This window comes from Cebus imitator, unplaced genomic scaffold (assembly GCF_001604975.1).
Source record: "Cebus imitator isolate Cc_AM_T3 unplaced genomic scaffold, Cebus_imitator-1.0 Scaffold172, whole genome shotgun sequence".
Classification (NCBI taxonomy): domain Eukaryota; kingdom Metazoa; phylum Chordata; class Mammalia; order Primates; family Cebidae; genus Cebus; species Cebus imitator.
The window spans coordinates 2,147,428-2,167,363 of NW_016107487.1; the positions used below are offsets into that span (position 1 = coordinate 2,147,428).

Here is a 19,936-nt window from a genome sequence, read left to right on the forward strand (position 1 = left end):
AAGGAAGGAAATTATGACACATGCTACGTACGACATGAATGAACCTTGAAGACATTATACTAAGTGAAATAAGCCAGTAAAAGCACAAATATTGCAAGATTTCTCTTACATAAAATTCCTAAAGTAGTCAAATGCATAGAGACAGAAAGCAGAGTGGGGGTTGCCAGCGGCTGGGAGGAGGGAGGACTGTGGAGTTAGCATTTAATGGGTACAGTTTCAGTTTGGGAAAATAAAAAAGTAGTGGTGACAGTAACACAACAATGAGAATGTACCTAATGCCACAGAACTATACACTTAAAATGGTTACAGGAAGGGCATAGTGGTTCACGCCTGTAATCTCAGCACTTTGGGAGGCCAAGGTGGGTGGATCACCTGAGGTCAGGAGTTTAAGACCCGCCTGACCAACATGGAGAAACTCTGTCTCTACTAAAACAAAATTAGCCAGGCGTGGTGGTACATGCCTGTAATCCCAGCTACTTGGGAGGCTGAGGCAGGAGAATTGTTTGAACCCGGGAGGTGGAGGTTGTGGTGAGCCGAGATTGCACCACCGCACTCCAGCCGAGGCAACAAGAGTGAAACTCCATCTTGAAAAAAAAATGGTTACAGTGGGCTGGGCCGGGTGCGGTGGCTCATGCCTGTATCCCAGCACTTTGGGAAGCTGAGATAGGTGGATCACCTGAGATCAGGAGTTCGAGACTAGCCTGGCCAACATGGCGAAACCCTGTCTCTACCAAAACTATAAAAATTAGCTGGGCATGGTGGTGCATGCCTGTAATCCCAGCTGCTTGGGAGGCTGAGGCACGAGAATCTCTTGAACCTTAGAAGCAGAGGTTGCAGTGAGCTGAGATTGCACCATTGCACTCCAGTCTGGGTGACAGAGTGAGACTCCGTCTCAAATAAAAAAAAGTTTAAAATGGTAGATTTCATTATATGTATTTTACCACACATACACGAAACAGGATCCCATGAAGCAACAAAGGGGGTGTTGCTTATTATAAGGAAAAGTGAGCAAAAAGGATGCCTGCCATGTAATTTAAAAAGCAATATTATTATTAAATATTTTGTGCCAGCAAGCACATATTATCAGAGCAGGAAAGGGTATTTACTATTCTTTCCAATGCTGATGTTAGAATTAAATCCATGCTGATCTACAATTCAAATCTATTTCTTGTAACTTAAAAATATGCATGTTCAACTCCCTGCAAGTACATTAATTTTATAGATGTTTAAAAATACTAGCTTTATCATCTTTTTAACTTACTTAACATACAGCTTTCAGTTCCACTAGAAAAAAATAAATTCTCACCTATCAAGAATATAGTTACTCATAGAATCAGAGTTAGAAGATACCTTAGATTTTACTTTTCTAGTCTAAGTATTTCATTAACAGAGGAGAAAAACTGAGGTCCGGAGAGGTAAACTGACTTGCCCAAAGTTGCACAGCTATTCAGCAAGTATTTGTTAAATGATAATTATTAATTATGTGCAAAGCACTATGATTGACACCAGAGGAAGATTTTAGGATCAGTGAGTTTATAGTTTCAAGGAGCATGCAGTTTAATAGAATAAAACAAACACACAGAATAATATAACACAAGACAGGTTGTACCTTAAGAGGCTGAAAGAGTATAAACAGACATCGTTCAACAGAAAGAAAAGGAATCAAAAGGCACAATTTTTCCCTTGGGGAAAGGGCTGGCCGTCCCCAGGCAGGGTGAGTCTCCTTCCTCAGAGTTCCTGCAGCAGTTTGTTCATGTCGCTTATAGTGATATTTGCCACACAGTGGTTTGTTGACAGGCCTCTTGCACTCCAGACTACACAAAGTGAAATAGTCCTGGAAGTTCATGTACAATCCATCTGAAACCATAGGTTATGTATCCCTAGAGCTTAGCTCAGTGTTTAGCAAACAGAACTTAGTATACATTAAATAGCAAATGAGTGACAGAGTAAACGTGTACATGGATGAACGAATGAAGAGTGAAGAGTTCAGCTGTGGTTTAGAACTCATGATTAGCTTAACGAGTCCAAGAAATGATTTAGGGCGGGGAAAAGCTGGGCAGAGAGGAAAAGATGGAGAAGTTTTTCTGCCCTTTCCCTAGCGTCTCTTCATTGTTTTCTTTACATTGTTGGATATTTCTTCATTTTTTACACAAATATACTAAGTCTGGGGTAAATCTGGTCGACTATGTACACAAAGGTTTTCATTATGTATCTCTCTCCCATTATTTCTTACTTTTGCAGGAAACAACTTGGCGCCAAAGAATGGCCATTTCCTGGCTACTGTCAAATAAATGCGCACACAGTCTGCAGCACTGTGTCCCCGAAGGGCCATCCATCTGGTTGACAGTCGCTGGCAAAGCTGCCTAAAAAAAAAGAAAAGAACAAAAACAAAAACACAAAAGCAAAAACATAAACAGTGTGTCATAGTCTTAAGATAAAACTCTCCTTGAGCCAATCCTAAGTGTAACTGTGACCCTTAGGCATAACCCAGGTAAAGATTTTGTGACTCTCATCACACCACTGTCCACCACTTGTCCTTTCTGGAATATTCCTTTCACCAAATTCTCATACTATTTGTATTTTCAGCATGAACTAACTGCCCTCTGTGGGTCCATTTTTAAAATCTGAGTATCTACCATCAAAACAGCGTAAATTAGTTTAAAAGCTAATTTCTCATGGGAATATTTTCATTTTTTAAAGAAAAGTACAGGCTGGATGGGGTGTGTCACGCCTGTAATTCCAGCACTGTGGGAGGCCAAGGTGGGTGGATCACCTTAGGTCAGCAGTTCAAGACAAGCCTGGCCAACATGGTGAAACCCCATCTCTACTCAAAATACAAAAATAAGCCAGGCATGATGGTGGGTGCCTGTAGTCCCAGCTACTTGGGAGGCTGAGATGGGAGAGCAGCTTCAACCCAGGAGGTGGAGGCTGCAGTGAGCCCGAGATTGCCTCACTGCACTCCAGGCTGGGCAACAGAGCAAAACACCATATTAAAAAAAAAAAAAAAGAAAGAAAGAAAAAAAGAAATACAAGTAGTAGAGCCCAAAGATGAATCCCTGATGGTAGAATTTTAGGTCCTACCACGCTTGGCTTGGAGAGATGTTAGATGCAGGGTGAAACTTATCAAATCAAATCACAAAGGCAACCACTTACTCTGTGTAGACAAAAGACTGATCTTAAATGTTCCAATTTGGAAACGCTCATGATAAACTGGATTTGCCTCTATTTTTAAATCTAATCAGCTTCTCTATATATTCTCTGAGATTGAAACTCCAAATTAGTTGAGGTAAATTAGAAACTTTTATATTAAAAAGTCTTATGTGAGAATACAGTTTATTTTTATTTCAATTTATTCATAATGGAATATACAAAATACATTTTTTTGGTATGTACTTCATAAAATTAAACATATTCTTGACCATTTTTTTCTCTTATTTATTATCAGGGTTGATCTGGACTAGAATGAAAAAGATCAATTGAAAGGTAGATCTAAAGGGAATTTTTTAAAAATTGAAGAATAAAATAAAGTTAACAAAAGTTTAAACATAGATTCTAAAGCTTCTGGGCTTATCTTTTTTTTTTTTTTTCTTTTTGAGACGGAGTTTCGCTCTTGTTACCCAGGCTGGAGTGCAATGGTGCGATCTCGGCTCACCGTAACCTCCGCCTCCTGGGTTCAGGCAATTCTCCTGCCTCAGCCTCCTGAGTAGCTGGGACTACAGACACGCGCCACCATGCCCAGCTAATTTTTTGTAGTTTTAGTAGAGACGGGGTTTCACCATGTTGACCAGGATGGTCTCGATCTCTTGACCTTGTGATCCACCCGCCTCGGCCTCCCAAAGTGCTGGGATTACAGGCTTGAGCCACCGCGCCCGGCCCATGGGCTTATCTTAAATAAAAATATATATAATCTTCTGTGGCTCAATAGTATTAAAAAATCTTGAGAAAGGTGTCAAAATGTTTTTTACCTCTGAAATTTGAACAGAAAAATATTACCAAAAAATTAGTACGACTCTACCCTCTAAAGAGTTACAAAGATTTCCTTACCTTAACTGCTCTTCAGAACAGCCATCTCTATACCTCTTAGGATAAAATTTCTCTATGACTTGTTTTAGAGTTTGATTTGCTTTGCACTGATTGGTAACGCGCCCTGCTGGAGTTGAGAAAGGTCTTTCAAAATCTCCAATCTCCACCTAATTGGAAATCCAAAAAAGTGAAAATGTAAGATATTGGAAAGAGTTTTAAGACAGAAAATCAGTTTTATTTTTTCTAAACATTCTTTTTAAACACATAATATATAAATTTGTCATGATTATCTGTTATGAAATTTATAATCACATGTAGGAGTTGTTATAAATTACATTTGAATTTTGATTTTTTTTTTTTTTTTTTAAAAAGAGTCTCTATCTGTCACCCAGGCTCACTGCAACCTCTGCCTCCCAGGTTCAAGTGATTCTCCTGCTTCAGCCTCCCAAATAGCTGGGACTACAGGTGTGCACCACCATGCCTGGTTTTTGTTTTTTTTTTTAAGAGATGGGGTTTCACTAAGTTGGTCAGGCTGATCTCAAACTCCTGACCTCAAGTGATCCGCCTGCCTTGGCCTACCAAAGTGTTGGGATTACAGGAATAAGCCACTGACTGGCCTGAATTCTAATTTTGAAAAAAATCTGTAATTTAAACATTTGAGTTCCATTTCTACATTGAACTTCCTAATTTACTATCACCATCTAGTAGTACTTGTACTTGCTAAAGGCCACTACTTTGTATTTTCTGTAATGCAAGGACAATTTTTCATTTCTAAGGCACTATTTTAATTGCTGATAATAAGGTGAAATAGATGTTAAAAATGAAAGGCAATAGCCAGGGGTGGTGGCGGGCACCTGTAATCCCAGCTACGTGGGAAGCTGAAGCAGAAGAATCACTTGAACCCTGGAGGCGGAGGTTGCAGTGAGCTGAGATCACACCACTGCACTCCAGCCTGGGCGACAGAGCAAGACTCCATCTCAAAAAAAAAAAAAAAAAAGTTATAAGAAATTTCAAAAAACTATCAGTTGGACTTTTTGAGGACCTCTCCTGAATGTAATAGGAGCAAGAACCATATTCTCATTACTTTGTTCCTAGATTTTCTCCATAAATGTTATGTGTTCATCCTCTCATTCTGCTAGTATTAATCCTGGGAATAGAGTCCTTCATTCCACTTTATCCCTTAATGAAAGAATGTTTAGCTTTCATCTCTATTAATAGGCTGCAGAGATGCCATCTTCAATCCACCCAACTAACTATCCACCCACCCATCTCTCCATGAACTCACTTATTCATCCCTTCACCCAAACCTATACTGAGTCCCCATTATAAGTCAGGCACTGTGCTGAGCGATGTGAGAAAGGAAAATGCTAAGCATAGTCCCTACCCTCAAAGACTTTATTATCTAGTAGAGAAGACAGAGACATAAATTCTTGTGATAAACTGTGTCAGGTGGCTTGTATAGGATACCAAAGAGGGTTCAGGGAGGAAGGCAGGATAGGGGACATTCAGGTGAATGTCCTACTGATCACTAACATCATAATCTATAGCATTCCCCAACAAGTGGATTAAGGGTTCCATCAAAACTAGAATGGTCTCATAGAAAGCACCAGGTCTGCATCTCAAAAGGACCCTATTCCTTAGTTAAGCTGTCAGCAGTACCAGCTTCTGAGAACTCCCACCCTGGGGCTCCTGTTTTCCAGTTCCTAATTTGATCAGTTACTGTCTAAAGTCCTCAGCTGAGCTTTGCCCTTACAGCCTATTCTTATAACTTCCTAGGTTCTTTGACCTAGTTTCTTTCTCGCTGGTTACTTGGGTTGATTTTGCTGTTCAGCTCCCATTCTTCATTTTTCCTTGTTTCTATCAATCTCCATCATCTCCTACCTAGTCAAGTATCCTTCCAAATTTCTTCACCCCTAATAAAGTTGTCCACCAGCTCTTCGATCATACTGAAATCCCTCCCCCAGAGCAAGCTATGCCTTGTCCCCACCTCACCAGGTAGCATTCACCACAGCTACCTGTGAAACCTGACATCGGATTCAATCTCCAAGGATACGACAGTCCAACAAACAATAGTTTAAAAAAAAAATAGGAAGCTGGGCACAGTGGCTCATGCCTGTAATCTCAACACTTTGGGAGGCTGAGGTGGGCAGATCACTTGAGTTCAGCAGTTCGAGACCAGCCTGGCCCAACATGGTGAAACTCTGTCTCTACTAAATATACAAAAACAAATATATATATTTGTTAAAAAATATTTATTATATTTTTTATATTTAGTATTTTTAATACTAAATATAAATATTTACTATAATATATTTTTTATATTTTGTATTTTTAATACTAAATATAAAAAATATATTATAGTAAATATTTTTTAAAAAATAGCTGGGCATGGTGGCAGGCACCTGTAATCCCAGTTACTCAGGAGGCTGAGGCAAGAGAATCATTTGAAACCAGGACGTGGAGGTTGCAATGAGCTGAGATCACATCATTGCATTCCAATAGGAGACCAATCAAGGCAACCTTGCCTTTTAGGGCAGCCTTTAGTGGCATGTCCAAGCTCCCTGGCAGCTGACATATTATGTGGCATAGAATAAATACAATAAATGGAGAATTACAGAAAATCAACTCAGATAATCCTTAACATGCTCTACATGAACACCATGCCTTACTAGACACTATGTACAATAATTAAGAATCAGCTGCAATTTCATAATAAAGACAGAGAATATCAACAAGAGCCTACATATATTTGAATCTACAACAGAAATAATTCTTCTGCAGAGCTCTGATCTATTTAGCATATTTCATTTATCTTTACTAAACTACTCTGAGGAAGAGACATCAGAGGCATATATTTTCCTTTCACAGATGAGGAGATTATACTTTCCAAGTTAGTAATGTGCTCAGAATTTTCTTGGCTTGTGGTCTTATCTTTCTACCCCTTCCTCAAACTCATCTAAAAATGTTAGAAGTACATATCTCCAAAGTATATTATAATTTTTCTTGTAAAACCTGTCTTCACAAAATTAAAAGTTAAAGTAAGAAGACTAAGTTGAATTTTAGTAAAAATGAGAGTGATTTTAACAGATAATCTGTGCCTTGAGAAAGGCTAAGCCCTAGAATGGCAAGTGATAGTAAATCATTCCCAATCCTAATACGAAGAAAAATGTGCCCTATTTCTCTTTTCCTCAGGTTTTTATCACTTGTAGAAGAACACTTAGCGTTGCGCTAATGCAATAAAGTCCAGATGATCATAACCTTATTTTAAAAGTTGGCCGAGTGTGGTGGCTCATGCCTGTAATCCCAGCACTTTGGGAGGCCAAGGTGGGAGGATCACTTAAGCCCAGGAGTTCAAGACACGCCTGGGTAACATACATAGCAAGACCCCATCTCATAAAAAAATTTTTTTAAAAATATCAACTAAATTATCAACTATTCATTCCTGTAAGAACAGTTATGGAGAAAGGACTGTGTATAAAGCTGTGCTAGAGACAAAGATGAACATGAACAGGCCTGGGCCTCAGGGAGGCTGCAGTCAGTGGTAAAAAGCAGAAACATAAATCAATGATTATAAACCACTGAGGTCAGGATAGCAATCGAACATTACAGAAACCCCAAGAGGGACATTTAACCCACCCAGACAGGATTCAGGAAGGTTTCCTGGAATAAATGATACCTATGATGTAAAGGAAAGGATATGATGAGGTTAACAGGTGAATGGATGGGGTAGAGATGATCCAGGCAAAGGACACAAACTAGTCAATCACAAGAGGCAAAAAAAAAAAAAAAAGTGAACCAAAAAAAAAAATAGATGGAGAAAAAGTCAAAAAGTAAAAAAAAAAAAAAAAGTGAACCATACACTAGGCAGGGAGTTGTGCATGGAACCACAGTTTACACTTTATTGGAGCATGAAGTTCAAGGTAGGGAGTATAAAGGGAAAGTTGAGGCTGGAGAGGCAGGCAGAGTTCAGCTCATGAAAGTGCTTGCATGTAAAAAGGGAATGACAGAGCTAGATTCACATTTTGCTGTGTCTCTATCCCAGTTTCTAGTGCTGCCTAATAAACCTCCATGCACAGGTGACATTGTGCCAATTTCCAGGCTCAGCCCTTAAGAAAACAGCAGCTTCCACTTCTTGTCTGTCTTCTGGGACATTGCTCCTGTCACCCATTCACCATACTTGGAGGAAGCACAAGCAGTCATATACATGAAGGGACCATGTATAAGGGGCTCCAGCTGACAGTCCCAGCAGAAGTCCCCACAAACAGCCAGCATCAATCAGTCAATAGAAACGAGTGAACGAGCCTTCAAATGATTCCAGCCCTCAGCCGTAAAGCGACAACTGGGTCTCAAGCTATGTCAGCTGATACCACCTGAAGCAGAGACACACACTGTCCCTTCACATCTCTGCCTAAATTACTGTCTTAACTAGCTGAGTTTTGGAGTCATTTGTTATGTAGCAATAGATAAGTGGAAAACATCCCTCTAGCATTTGTGTAAAGGATAAATTTGTGAGGGACCAGACCAGAGAAAGGCATACTACTTAGGAGCCTGCTGCAGGACGGCAGGCAGCAGGGGACAATGATCCGAACCTTAGCAACAGGAGTCAGCATCCAGAGGACAGAATAGAGTAAAACATCCCTAAGAGTTCACATTCGCAGGATGTGGTGACTGGTGGGAAAGGGCCAAAGCCAGGGAAGAATCATGAGGATTCCCGGGTTTGAAGCTTGCTTGAGGGACTGGGTGGAGACATTATCATAAAAAGGAAACGGAATGTGAAGACAGAGAAGGGATGATGATTAGTTCAGTTTTCAATATATTGATTTTGGCTGGCTGCAGCAGCTCATGCCCATAATCCTAGCACTTTGGGAGGCCGAGGCAGGTGGATTGCTTGAGGTCAGGAGTTTGAGACTAGCCTGGCCAACATGACAAAACCTTGTCTCTACTAAAATACAAAAATTAGGCGAGTATGGTGGCGGGTTCCTATAATCCCAGCTACTTGGGAGGCTGAGGCAGGAGAACTGCTTGAACCTGGTAGGCATAGGTCGCACTGAGCTGAGATTGTGCCACTTCACTCCAGCCTGGGCAAAAGGGGTAAACTCTATCTCAGAAAAAAAAAAAAAAAAAAAAAAAAAAAAAAAAAAAAATTAAGGAGCCCATAAAAGAGCTATGAACTGAAGAGAAAAGATCTGGAACTCATTGGCAAAGGTGGTGCATAAAATAAGAAGAACGACTGGGATGTCCTGGGATACAGAGTAGCGTGAGGGGCCACAGACCTAAGACCCTAGGGAATCTAAGCCTTGGTCCGGATGCCATATCACAGATTTTCTTTAACATTTTTCCTTAATTAACCTAGGCAAAGACTCACGTGTGGTTGAGACTATGAGTTGCGTTTTTTGACCATTCTCTCCTTCTTCTTAAGTAAGAAAAACCTTAAATTTAGCTTGTCACACTGCCACCCCTCTAAGACCACATTCCCCAGACTCCCTTGTAGGTAGTAGGCAAGGCCATGTGACTAAATTCTGACCGGAGAGACATGAATGGAAGTGTTCTATGTAGCTGCTGAGATGTTTTCTCAAATGAGGGAGGGCATATGCCCTTTTCAGCCCTTCCCCCATCCTGAGGCCTGGAACATTGATGTTAGCTGGAGCTCTCAGACTCCCAGGACCATGATGATGATACCCTAGGGACAGCAGAAGGGAGAAGAAGATAAAGCCCATGCCCCTAATGCTTTACAGAGGTGCCAGGATGCCTCTCTCTCTATGTGAGAGCTAAATATACCTCTATTCTGATTAAGTCACTATTAATCTGTGTGTCTGTGTGTGTACGTGTGTGTGTGTGTGTGTGTGTGTGTGTGTGTGTGTGTAGAAGGCTGAACTTAATCCTAACTGATATAATAGGTAAAAAAGAGAAAGTGCTCTAGCCTTTTCAAGGACTTATTCCTATTAGACTACCAAGCGATTTCAGCATGACATCTTCAACCCCACAGCTCTACACTCCAATTCCTTTATTAAATGCAAAGCCTAGAGGTATATTTTCAAGGTAATTAAGAAACTGGGTTCTCTTTATGGAATACTGTCTCATTCTACAACATTGCAACTGTCAGGAGTTTAGAGGCAAACTGTAATTACAGTGCCGGTAATTTTTAAGGTGCTAATCATAGCAAACTGAATTTACAGAATTACTGAAGGTATACTGTTTTATATTTAATTCAGTGTAGCAATTAGCATCTTATTATTTCAATATATTAATCTATATAACATGGAAGTTACCTGAGCTAAAAGAGCTGCCATTTCTAATGCCAGATCCTTGTTCAGAGGAAAAAGTCCATTTATTATTTGATCATTTGTCTGATACATTAACAGCAACTTTTCTCTATCAGTCTCTTCACGAGCTTGTATTGAGAAATATAGTCTGTAAAAAAAGAGTAAATTTCTCATTAAATTATATTCTTACAAAGGAATAAAGATAAATCCAGAGGACTGAAATGGGTTGTTTTAACATAGTACTCTAAGTGGTATGAACTTAGACCATTACTGTCAGTGACTTCTGTTTCTGTTCTATTTAGTACTTTCAGCAAAATAAGGAAAATTGCTTTGAGGTTGAGGCTGAGAAACAGCTAGAAGTGAGGTTGAATCACATTAAATGTCAATTGTCTAAATATACCGATGAAAAGATAGATTGTTGGCGTGTATAAAATATAAAACGTAACCATATGGTGCTTTTAAGAAATCCGCTTTAAATATAAATAAAACTATGTAAGATAGAAGTAAAGGGATGAAGCATTTTTTATGCCCTGAAATACCTAATCCTTAAATGTTACTGAGGAAGGACCCAAGACATCAAGGAAAATTAAATATGCCCTCTCTTGCAAGGAATGTATGATATAAGGCCTTTATTTCAATGGGCTGTGTAAACCCAGCCTTCAAAACCCTCACGATCCTTCCTGAATACCTTGGACACATCAGGGAAAAGGAAATGAAGGTTTCAACTCAAAATCACCCCCCAAATCAACATCAAATAAGTGTGGGGAGAGGGTGAGTTTTCTCTGGGAATCTAAAAGATAATATTCATATATTTAAGTGTGTTTTGACTTTTTGGACACAATCTGATAAGCAGCTTTAGGGGCTCAAAAATAGTTTACATGTTATCACTATTACTCACTGAAACACAACATGGCTTTTTTCTGCCTAGGGGGTCTTCATCAAATCAGTGATTCTCTTTATTTATTCACTGAGTCATTTATTCATATGTGAGATTTGTGGGGCTCTAACTTCAGGCTGCAGTTCAGGCACAGGTGCTCTAACTGCTCTAAATGCTGTGACAATGGGGTGGGTGAGCAACATCTTGACCCACCTAAACACTGCCATGACATCACAGTGGTTGGAAAAGAGAGATTTAGATACAGTAGCTGTTACATATGTGCTTAATTGGCTATAAATTGCATTTTCAGCCTTCCCCCTCCAACTCCGCCCATACACTTGAGGGAGAGAATGAACCCCTATCATTTACAGTATCTCTCCCAGGAATTATGTCAAATAGCAGGGAAGGAGAGGGCAGCAGATTTGAATCTCTGGGCAAGCATGGGTGGGGGGTACTTTGAAGAGCTCCTCCTACCCCATGATTCTAATCATTCTTTCCTCTCTACCTAGTTTACAAATCAGAAAAATCCTGAGCTCCATTTTAATCTATGATGACTATATGGTGACAAATAATGCAGGATTCTTAAGCTGGTAGTAGAATATAGCTGGGCAATAGAAACAGATGCCAAATCCAAAATGTTATCAGCAAAGTCACATAAAACAAAGAGCAGAAAGTTTAAGATGAAAGCCTTCCCCTTTGGCATGCTTACATTTGTGAACATAACTTATTTTCCCTACTTGAAGTCAGGAAGTATAGCATACTCATCACTGTAATCTGCTGGAGTTTAGCTAAGTGTCACCACTGGAAGATTTGGTAATATGGATGGGGGAGAAAAAAAACCAAATGGCTACAGGCAAGAAGAGCGTAAGTGCCTTTTCTGTCATTCCCAGCATGCAACACGATTGAACCTGAGAGCGGAAAAGGAAGCATCATTAGAAAAAAACAGAGAGAGAGAGAGAGAGAGAAACAATACTGGATACGAACCATTGGCTCAAATCCCTAATGAAACAGTTTGGGCTCCAACAGCTATCCAGGGATTTGGGAACAATTTGAAGAGGAACAAAAATGACCCAAGAAGTCATAAAAGTCAAATCCATGGAGCCTGAATAGGAAAGGCACTAGAGGAATGTGATCTAAGCCTCTCACAATATGGCTAGCTTTCAGCTGTTTCCAAATCCTAAAACAGCCTAGAGCAGACAGAATGGGCTTCTATGACAGCAGGCAAGTCTTGGATTAGATCACAGAGGTATTCCCAAATCTCTACCTCCTCACTGGACATCCAGGAAGCTGAATACTGTTGGATAGAAATCACATCACTGTGGACCAGTACAGCTACACAAACACGCTGCTTCCAAATTCAGCAAGGCTCTCAGCACTGCTGGGTAATCCTTTTGCTTGCCCTCAACTGGCTCCAGATTCATTCTTCAGAGCATTTATGGGAAGCACTGTTGCCCTTTCCATCCTTTTGTAAGCTTACTGGGGGGACAGCATGCAATCTCTCTCCATTTACCCTTCCTTTACTCCTCAGTCCACCATGGTCTACTGATTATACTCTACTAAAACTGCCATTGTTCTCTTCCTGCCTCAGTGGCATCCAACCGCCAGTCATCTGCTTAGAAGACACCACTCTGCAAAGTCTTCCTCTATGTCCCTACAACCTCTTGTACATACACATAATATTCATGGTAATGGCAAATACCTAGGAAGAATTTACTGTGTGGCAGACTCTGAATCAAGTGCTTTACAATTGCCAACACTTAATCCTTCAGACAACCCTAAAGGTGGGAATCATTTTGACCTCCATTTCACTTACAGGGTACCTGAGGAACAGAGATGTTAAGTGACTTGCTCAGGGCCACATGGTAAGTGGTAGAGCCAGGATTCTAACCCAGGCAGTCTGTCTCCAGAGCCCGTGTTCTTCACTCCTGTGCTACATTCTTCCTGTAACAGCACTGATTGCACTGCTAAGACTTCATGTCTGCCTCTCCCTATAAACTGTAAGATTCTGAAGGGTAAGGAAGTTCTATTCACCTTGGAATTCACAAGGCTTCAAACAAGGTTTGGCACTGATAGACTGCATGAATGGACAAATAAATGGTATGTGAGAATTGCTGAGTACAGGAATTATTTGCCAAAAAAGCCTGAAGAATTCCCTTTCCATAGTCTTAGGCAAGTGACTTAACTCTCTGAAGCTTCAGTTACCTCATCTGTGAGATGGACATAATAACAGTACCTCATAAGGTTGTAAGGATGATATAAAAATGCACTCAAAGAGTTCAGAATAGGGCCTGATGTTAGGTAAATGTTCAACAAATGTGGGCTAGTAGGACTAATGGTAGTATTCTACAGAGGTCTTTGGAATCATAGGAGTCTCTCTTTTTTTTTGAGATGGGGGTCTCCCTCTGTCACCCAGACTGAAGTGCAGTGGCACAATCTTGGCTCACTTGCCTGCTGGGTTCAAGCGATTCTTCTGCCTCAGCCTCCTATGTAACTGGGACTACAGGATGTGCCACCACACCTGGCTAATTTTTCTATTTCTAGTTGAGACAGGGTTTCATCATGTTGGCCAGGCTGGTCTTGAACACCTGACCTCTGGTGATCTGCCTGCCTCAGATCCCAAAGTGCTAGGATTACAGGCATGAGCCACTGCACCTGGCCCACATGAGAGTCTCTTGATCCTGGAATTTTTTTTTTAGTGTGAACATAGCTAGGAGAAATGGGATAAATTCCATTTCTTGGCTTAAACTTCTTGGCTGTGGCCAATTTTGTTTTGTTAAAAACATGCCTTGACTCTTACAGCTTCAAAGACACAGTGAGAAATCAGATTAAATAAGAAGTTTAACTATGAATAGAATTTAAATGTTAGTTGCCAATGTTTGTCTATAAGAACAGGTTCAAAACCTATTAATTAGATCTTTCATACCTGAATCAAAATAATTAAAATTCCATCACTTGCCAAGTATCAATTTAAAATTCCAAGAGAACTGATATTTTAGCTTTGTTTATTACCGTGCTGCTTGGCAGATGAAGAATCAAGTGCTTGGCTGTGTGACAGGTCATAGCAAGGTCCCCTCCTAACTTTATCACTAGAAATTAGGGCTCATTGTCTAAGCTACTTATAAACACATGCAAAGCATGGCCATGTTCAGAAACATAGTACTTTCTCATAGCTGTGGCTATCCAGCCATTTCAGAGTTCTGTTAAAAATCAAACCTTTCAGTTGAGTTACTTTTTTTCCTGATGTCAAAGACATTGTCATGAGGGCTTTATCTTTAAACAAGGTAATGATCTTTATTCACAACTCTCTTTTAAAAAAAAAGTTTGAAGAGATTTATTCTGAGCCAAATATGAGTGACCATGGCTTGTGACACAGACCTCAGGGGGTCCTGAGAAAATGTGCCCAAGCCGATCAGGGTGCCGCTGGATGTTATACATTTTAGGGAGTCATGAGACTTAAGAAATACATTGGTTTTGTCTAGAAAGGCAGAACAACTTGAAGCGAGGCTCCACAACCTCTCATCACAGCCCAGACATTCCTTTCTACTGATTCCAGGTCTTTGGATAAGCTCAACCAATTGTCAACCAAAAAATTTTTATCCACGACTCTCTTTGTCCTTCCTTGCGGTGTTTTTAAACTTGAAGCATTATTATTATCTGTCTTTCATATCATCTTTCTCCATTTACCCAAATTTCACTTCAGTTCCAATCATAGCCATCACAATCAGAGTTGGTATGTATTAAGCATTCATAAGGTTTGGATGATTAGGAATAGTCCTGGACACAAAGGTCGCTCCGCTTGGTTCCAACAAAGCCAAGTGAGAATGCCTGAACCCCTTCTGCATAATGGTCTCTGGCAGGCCAGGTCCAGGAGCTGGTTCCTTCTATAAAGGCTAAGGCAAAGAGGCAGGGGCAGCGATGAGGACCTTTAGGTCAAGGCTTCTCAAAGCCCAACATGTGTAAGAATTATCTGGAGAGCTGTCAAAACACAGACTCCTGGGCTTCACCCCCAGAAATTCTGACTCAGTGGGTCTGAAGTGGGGCCTCATGATTTGCATTTCTAATACGTTCCATGTGGTCCTGAGGCTGCTAGCGTGGGGCACCTGCTGGGAACTATTGTTCCACATTAAACAGAACTACAACAATCATCTAGAAGGGTCAAGTCTTCTAGCCTGCTACACTTGCCAGTCACCAAAGGGCCATTGATACATTGATAAAGGTTGCCCTCAAGGGAAACAGATCCCTCCAGGGGTGAAGCCTATTAGATTTCCAATATTTATGCAATATTGCTTATCTCTAGGAATGTATGATTTTAAAACTTCAGATACTAAAGCTTAATAGTCACCTTCTTGTTACTTGAACCGCTAGCAAATCATCACAGCTCATAAGCCCCTGAATAAAGAAGCTCCAGTGTTCACAATCACCATTTATTCAGATCAATGGAGCCTGTTCAAATACTGGGTGGCCCTTTAAGTGGCCAACTGCATGAGAGAAGAGTCCAAACTATGAATGTGCCATACTTATTTAACTGTTCTCCCTATTAATAAACATGTAAGTTTCTGTCTCAAATTTTTCACACAAAAAATGACAAAGAATATGATAAAAATGTGGAAAAAAAAAGGAAGATACTGGGATATACTGGAGTACTCTGCCCACTTATCTGGGTATTTCTGTGGGATAGACTATTAGAAAAAGAAATTTTTAAGTGGATCAAAGGCTATTAAATTCTTTATGTTATATAGTGCCTTCAATTCTTACATTCCAATTTTAAGTCTGAACATCTTCCAAAAAGAGGTCTTTGAGTACTACTCCAATAATTCCACCAGGCTCTGGATATGACATTTTACAGATTCCTTAATTTACAGGATACAAGATTCAAATAAAACCAGCAAAATACCATTATTTTGGTATAATTAATGGGAGCTGGTCAGTTAACAGTGTTTATTAAGTACTACCTTCTGCTAATACATGAAAGAAATGAAAATATTTAAAAAGAAAGAAAGGAAATCTAGTTCCTGACTCCATGCCAAGGTATGTTACCATTTTATCTGTAAAGAAGGTGTGTGCTCCGGCTCTCTGGCATTTTCTCAACTCCTGACACAAGCTGAGCAGCCTCCCTCTACAGGCCTTTGAATATTCTTTTCCATGCATTTTGATGTTCCCACTCCCATCTCTTTCTGAACTTAGCATAAACATCATTTCCTCAGAGAAGCCTCCCGAGGTCTCCCGTCTAGGTCGGGCTCACTGTTGTGTGCTCTTACTATACCTCTCTCTTCCTTCAGAGAACTTACTGTATCATCCCACATTCATTAGAGTGAGGATATGCCCAACAACAGTCCTCTTCACTAATCCGTAGATTCCAAAAGATCAAGGACTGGGTTTGTCTGTCTTTATTACAATTTTACTCATAGCATCTAGCTAAGTGATGGGCTTATAGTTGAAGCTCAGTGAACACCGAGAGAGAGAGAGAGAGAGAGAGAGAGAGAATATGAAAGACTGAGAAGGAATAAATATGAATATAAAGAATATATGACTTCCAAAAGACTGAGGCAAACACAGATATCTCTTCTTACTACAGATCTGTAGTAGGTATTTAAGTATTCAGTCTTTATGAAAAATGGAATAATATTGTTAAAGGAAATTATGAGAGTGAAAAATGCATCCTTGTATCAACTACTCTAAGAGCAGCTATTTTTTTCTGTAGTTTTTCTGCTTGTGTGTGTGTGTATTTTTTGTTTGTTTGTTTTGAGGCAGGGTCTCACTCTGTTGCCCAGGCTGGACTGTGGAGTGCAGTGGCACAATCACGGTTCACTGCAGTCTCGACCTCCTGGGCTCAGGTGATTCTCCCACCTCAGCTGTCTGAGTAGCTGGGACTACAGGCACACACCAACATGCCTGGCTAATTTTTGTATTTTTAGTAGAGGTGGGGTTTTGCCATGTTGGCTAGGCTGGTCTCAAACTCCTGACCTCAGATGATCTGCCCACCTTGGCCTCCCAAAGGATTACAGGAGCGAACCACCATGCTTGGCTGAGATCTAGTGTTTCTAATCTTTGTTTAAAGGCATATTTTTATAAAGTATAATTATTTATGACATTAAGAGACTAGAATTAGAAACAAAATTTTATGTGACAAGGTTTTTTTCCTATAGAAACAGAGTTATCATTTATAGAAACACAAACTTAAAAATAAATAATTTTAAGGCTATTGAACAGAAAACTAAACAGTAGGTGCATGATTTGAACATACTGTATACTCATACTTTGGCATCTGGACACAGTATTACACACCTGTTTTTGTATGTTAGACGAACAGTCCTTGTACCTTCACATTTTCCAGGCTGCTGTTCTTTGGAAGCCTGTTCCCATTTGGAAATAATGTCACAAATCTAGAAAGAACGTGGGAAACTGAGATTTACAAGACTTTTCAAGTCAACATTTCTTGAAGACAAGTATGTCTGTAGACTGAAATTTTTCAATTAATATGATCAAACCAAACATACTCAAGCTTTTTGTTTTCAGTGTCCGTGCGGCTCTGAGTTTAGGATGTAATTATAAATTGCTCTTTGGTCCACTTATCCTTTTGGACACACATTAACTTTGGACTGTGGCCATGCATTTTTTACTCAAAAAGGAATCTTAATGCACGACTGCCTGAAACTGAAGAAGATTCCAGGGATTTTTTCATGATTTGGTCACTGAAGAAGCAACTTTTTCACCTTCTGAGTTCAAAAAGATTGTAATACCTGACGTTATGCAAAAGAAATCTGAAATAACATTTATGGAAAGGGTCTAGACCCAGGTCTAGCTATTTGATTTTTCCTTCTCTAGGCCTCAGTTTTCTCATTTGCAAAGTAAGTGCACTGTTTGTTTCTCTAAGGTCCCTTGTGGTTCTATAATTCTATTTTTTTTGCTTTTTATTGAGATGGAGTTTTACTCTGTCGTCCAGGCTGGAGTGCAGTGGTGTGATCTTGGCTCACTATAACCTCTGCCTCCTGGGTTCAAGTGATTCTCCTATCTCACCCTCCCAAGTAGCTGAGACTATAGACGCCCACCACCATGCCCGGCTAATTTTTTTGTATTTTTAGTAGAGACAGGGTTTCTCCATGCTGGTCAAGCTAGTCTCAAGTTCCTGACCTCAAACGATCCACCCACTTTGGCCTGTCAAGGTGCTGGGATCACAGGCATAAGCCACTGTGCCTGGCCTAATTCTCTATTTCTAATTATTGTCATTACTAAATGGAAGCTCTATTAAAGTTATTTTACTATGATCTAGAAAAGACTCTTTTAAAATCTCTCCCTCTTCATTTCCACAGGTCTGTCTTCTTTTCTTTTTCTTTCTTTCTTTTTTTTTTTTTTTGAGATAGAGTCTTGCTCTGTTGCCTAGGCTGGAGTGCAGTGGCGTGATCATGGCTCACTGCAGCCTCAACCTCATGGGCTCAAGTGATTCTAGTGCATCAGCCTCCAGAGTAGCTGGGACTACAAGTGTGCACCACCACACGGGGCTATTTTTCGTATTTTTAGTAGAGACAGGTTTTTGCTGTGCTGCCCAGGCTGGTCACAAACTTCGGGCCTCAAATGATCTACCTGCCCCAGCCTCCCTAAGTGCTGGGATTACAGGTGTGAGCCATTGTGCCAGGCCACAGGTCTGTTTCCTAAACCATTTTTCATTTCCAGCTCAGGCCTTCCCTAATTCCCAATGCTGAACTTAATCTCTCTCTTTCTGTGCAAAGTTCATAGCACTCTTAAAACTTTTATCATTTCCAACCCTAGTTCAAGGTTATCTGTGTATAAGGCTGCTCTTCCCTAAGCAGGTTTTAAGTTCACTGTGGGCAGGGACTATTTCTGGTCCTTTTGTATTTCCTACAGAGTCCAGCCAGCCACTGGGATACAATAAAGTAGTTCAGTCAGTATTGCTGAATAAATGAAAAAAATGGAAAGCCATTTTATTAGAGCTTGTACATACCTACCCTTATTATCCTAATATTTAGAGTATCATTACCATTACTAACATTTTTACTCTCTTTAATATGGAGTGTGTATGTGTTGAGATTGTGTATTAAGAATTCCATGGGTTCAACAAAGTCCTGCATTTTTTTTTCTTATCATGGAGATTAGATTGCTTTAATTTTTGGAAAACTCCTGAACTAAACTTCTTGCAAAGTTTACTCTTCTTGTAAAGAGTAGCTTCTTTGCTATTCTCTGGGCTTGGTTCCCAAAAAGGACTTGGCTTCACCTTGATGTTTCCTTGAAGACAATGCTCTAAATCTCTGCCAGAAGGATCGTCTGTGAACAATGCAAATCCAGACTGTGCTGGTTTCCTCATTCCTGTGTCCTGGTTCAAAGTATTCAAAAATTCTTCCACTGTGGTGGATGCATCAAAACCGACTACCTAGACAGAAATAACAAAGCGGTTCTCTTAATAAGAAATATATAGTTTCAAACTGAGATTTCAAGGATAAAACGGAATGTACTTGATGCATGATTAATGATAACACATATTTTTCTAGGTCCTTTAACTTTTTTTTCCCAAAGCTCCTCTGGAGAAAATCAGTAAGGTTACCTCAGCAATCACCTTGCTGAAGAATCAAAAATCTCAGCTTCAGCCAACAGACATGAATCCAAAATCGAATGATTAATTGATAGCTATACATATTTTGCAAAGATATGATGCTTACCCATTAGAAGCAAACCAAGAACTATAGTACAATATGCTATCTTTAATCAAATGGAAGAATATAAACAAGAAATACATTTAAATAAATGAACACTTTTATGT

At 39.9% G+C, this 19,936-nt stretch overlaps 1 protein-coding gene across 2 annotated transcripts in view; it reads right to left on the reverse strand.

The window, feature by feature from the left end:
• PLEKHH2 (pleckstrin homology, MyTH4 and FERM domain containing H2) overlaps positions 1–19,936 on the reverse strand; it is a 141,985-nt gene that overhangs the window by 6,265 nt on the left and 115,784 nt on the right. Inside the window, exons 23-27 of one of the 2 annotated variants that reach the window (XM_017544855.2) lie at positions 19,394–19,549; positions 17,449–17,546; positions 10,293–10,434; positions 4,045–4,190; positions 2,234–2,363 (exon numbers count right to left, since the gene is read on the reverse strand). In XM_017544855.2, the coding sequence (XP_017400344.1) occupies positions 2,234–2,363; positions 4,045–4,190; positions 10,293–10,434; positions 17,449–17,546; positions 19,394–19,549 (672 nt within the window). The remainder of the gene's footprint in view (positions 1–2,233; positions 2,364–4,044; positions 4,191–10,292; positions 10,435–17,448; positions 17,547–19,393; positions 19,550–19,936) is intronic. The other variant, XM_037744409.1, reaches the window with a different exon arrangement.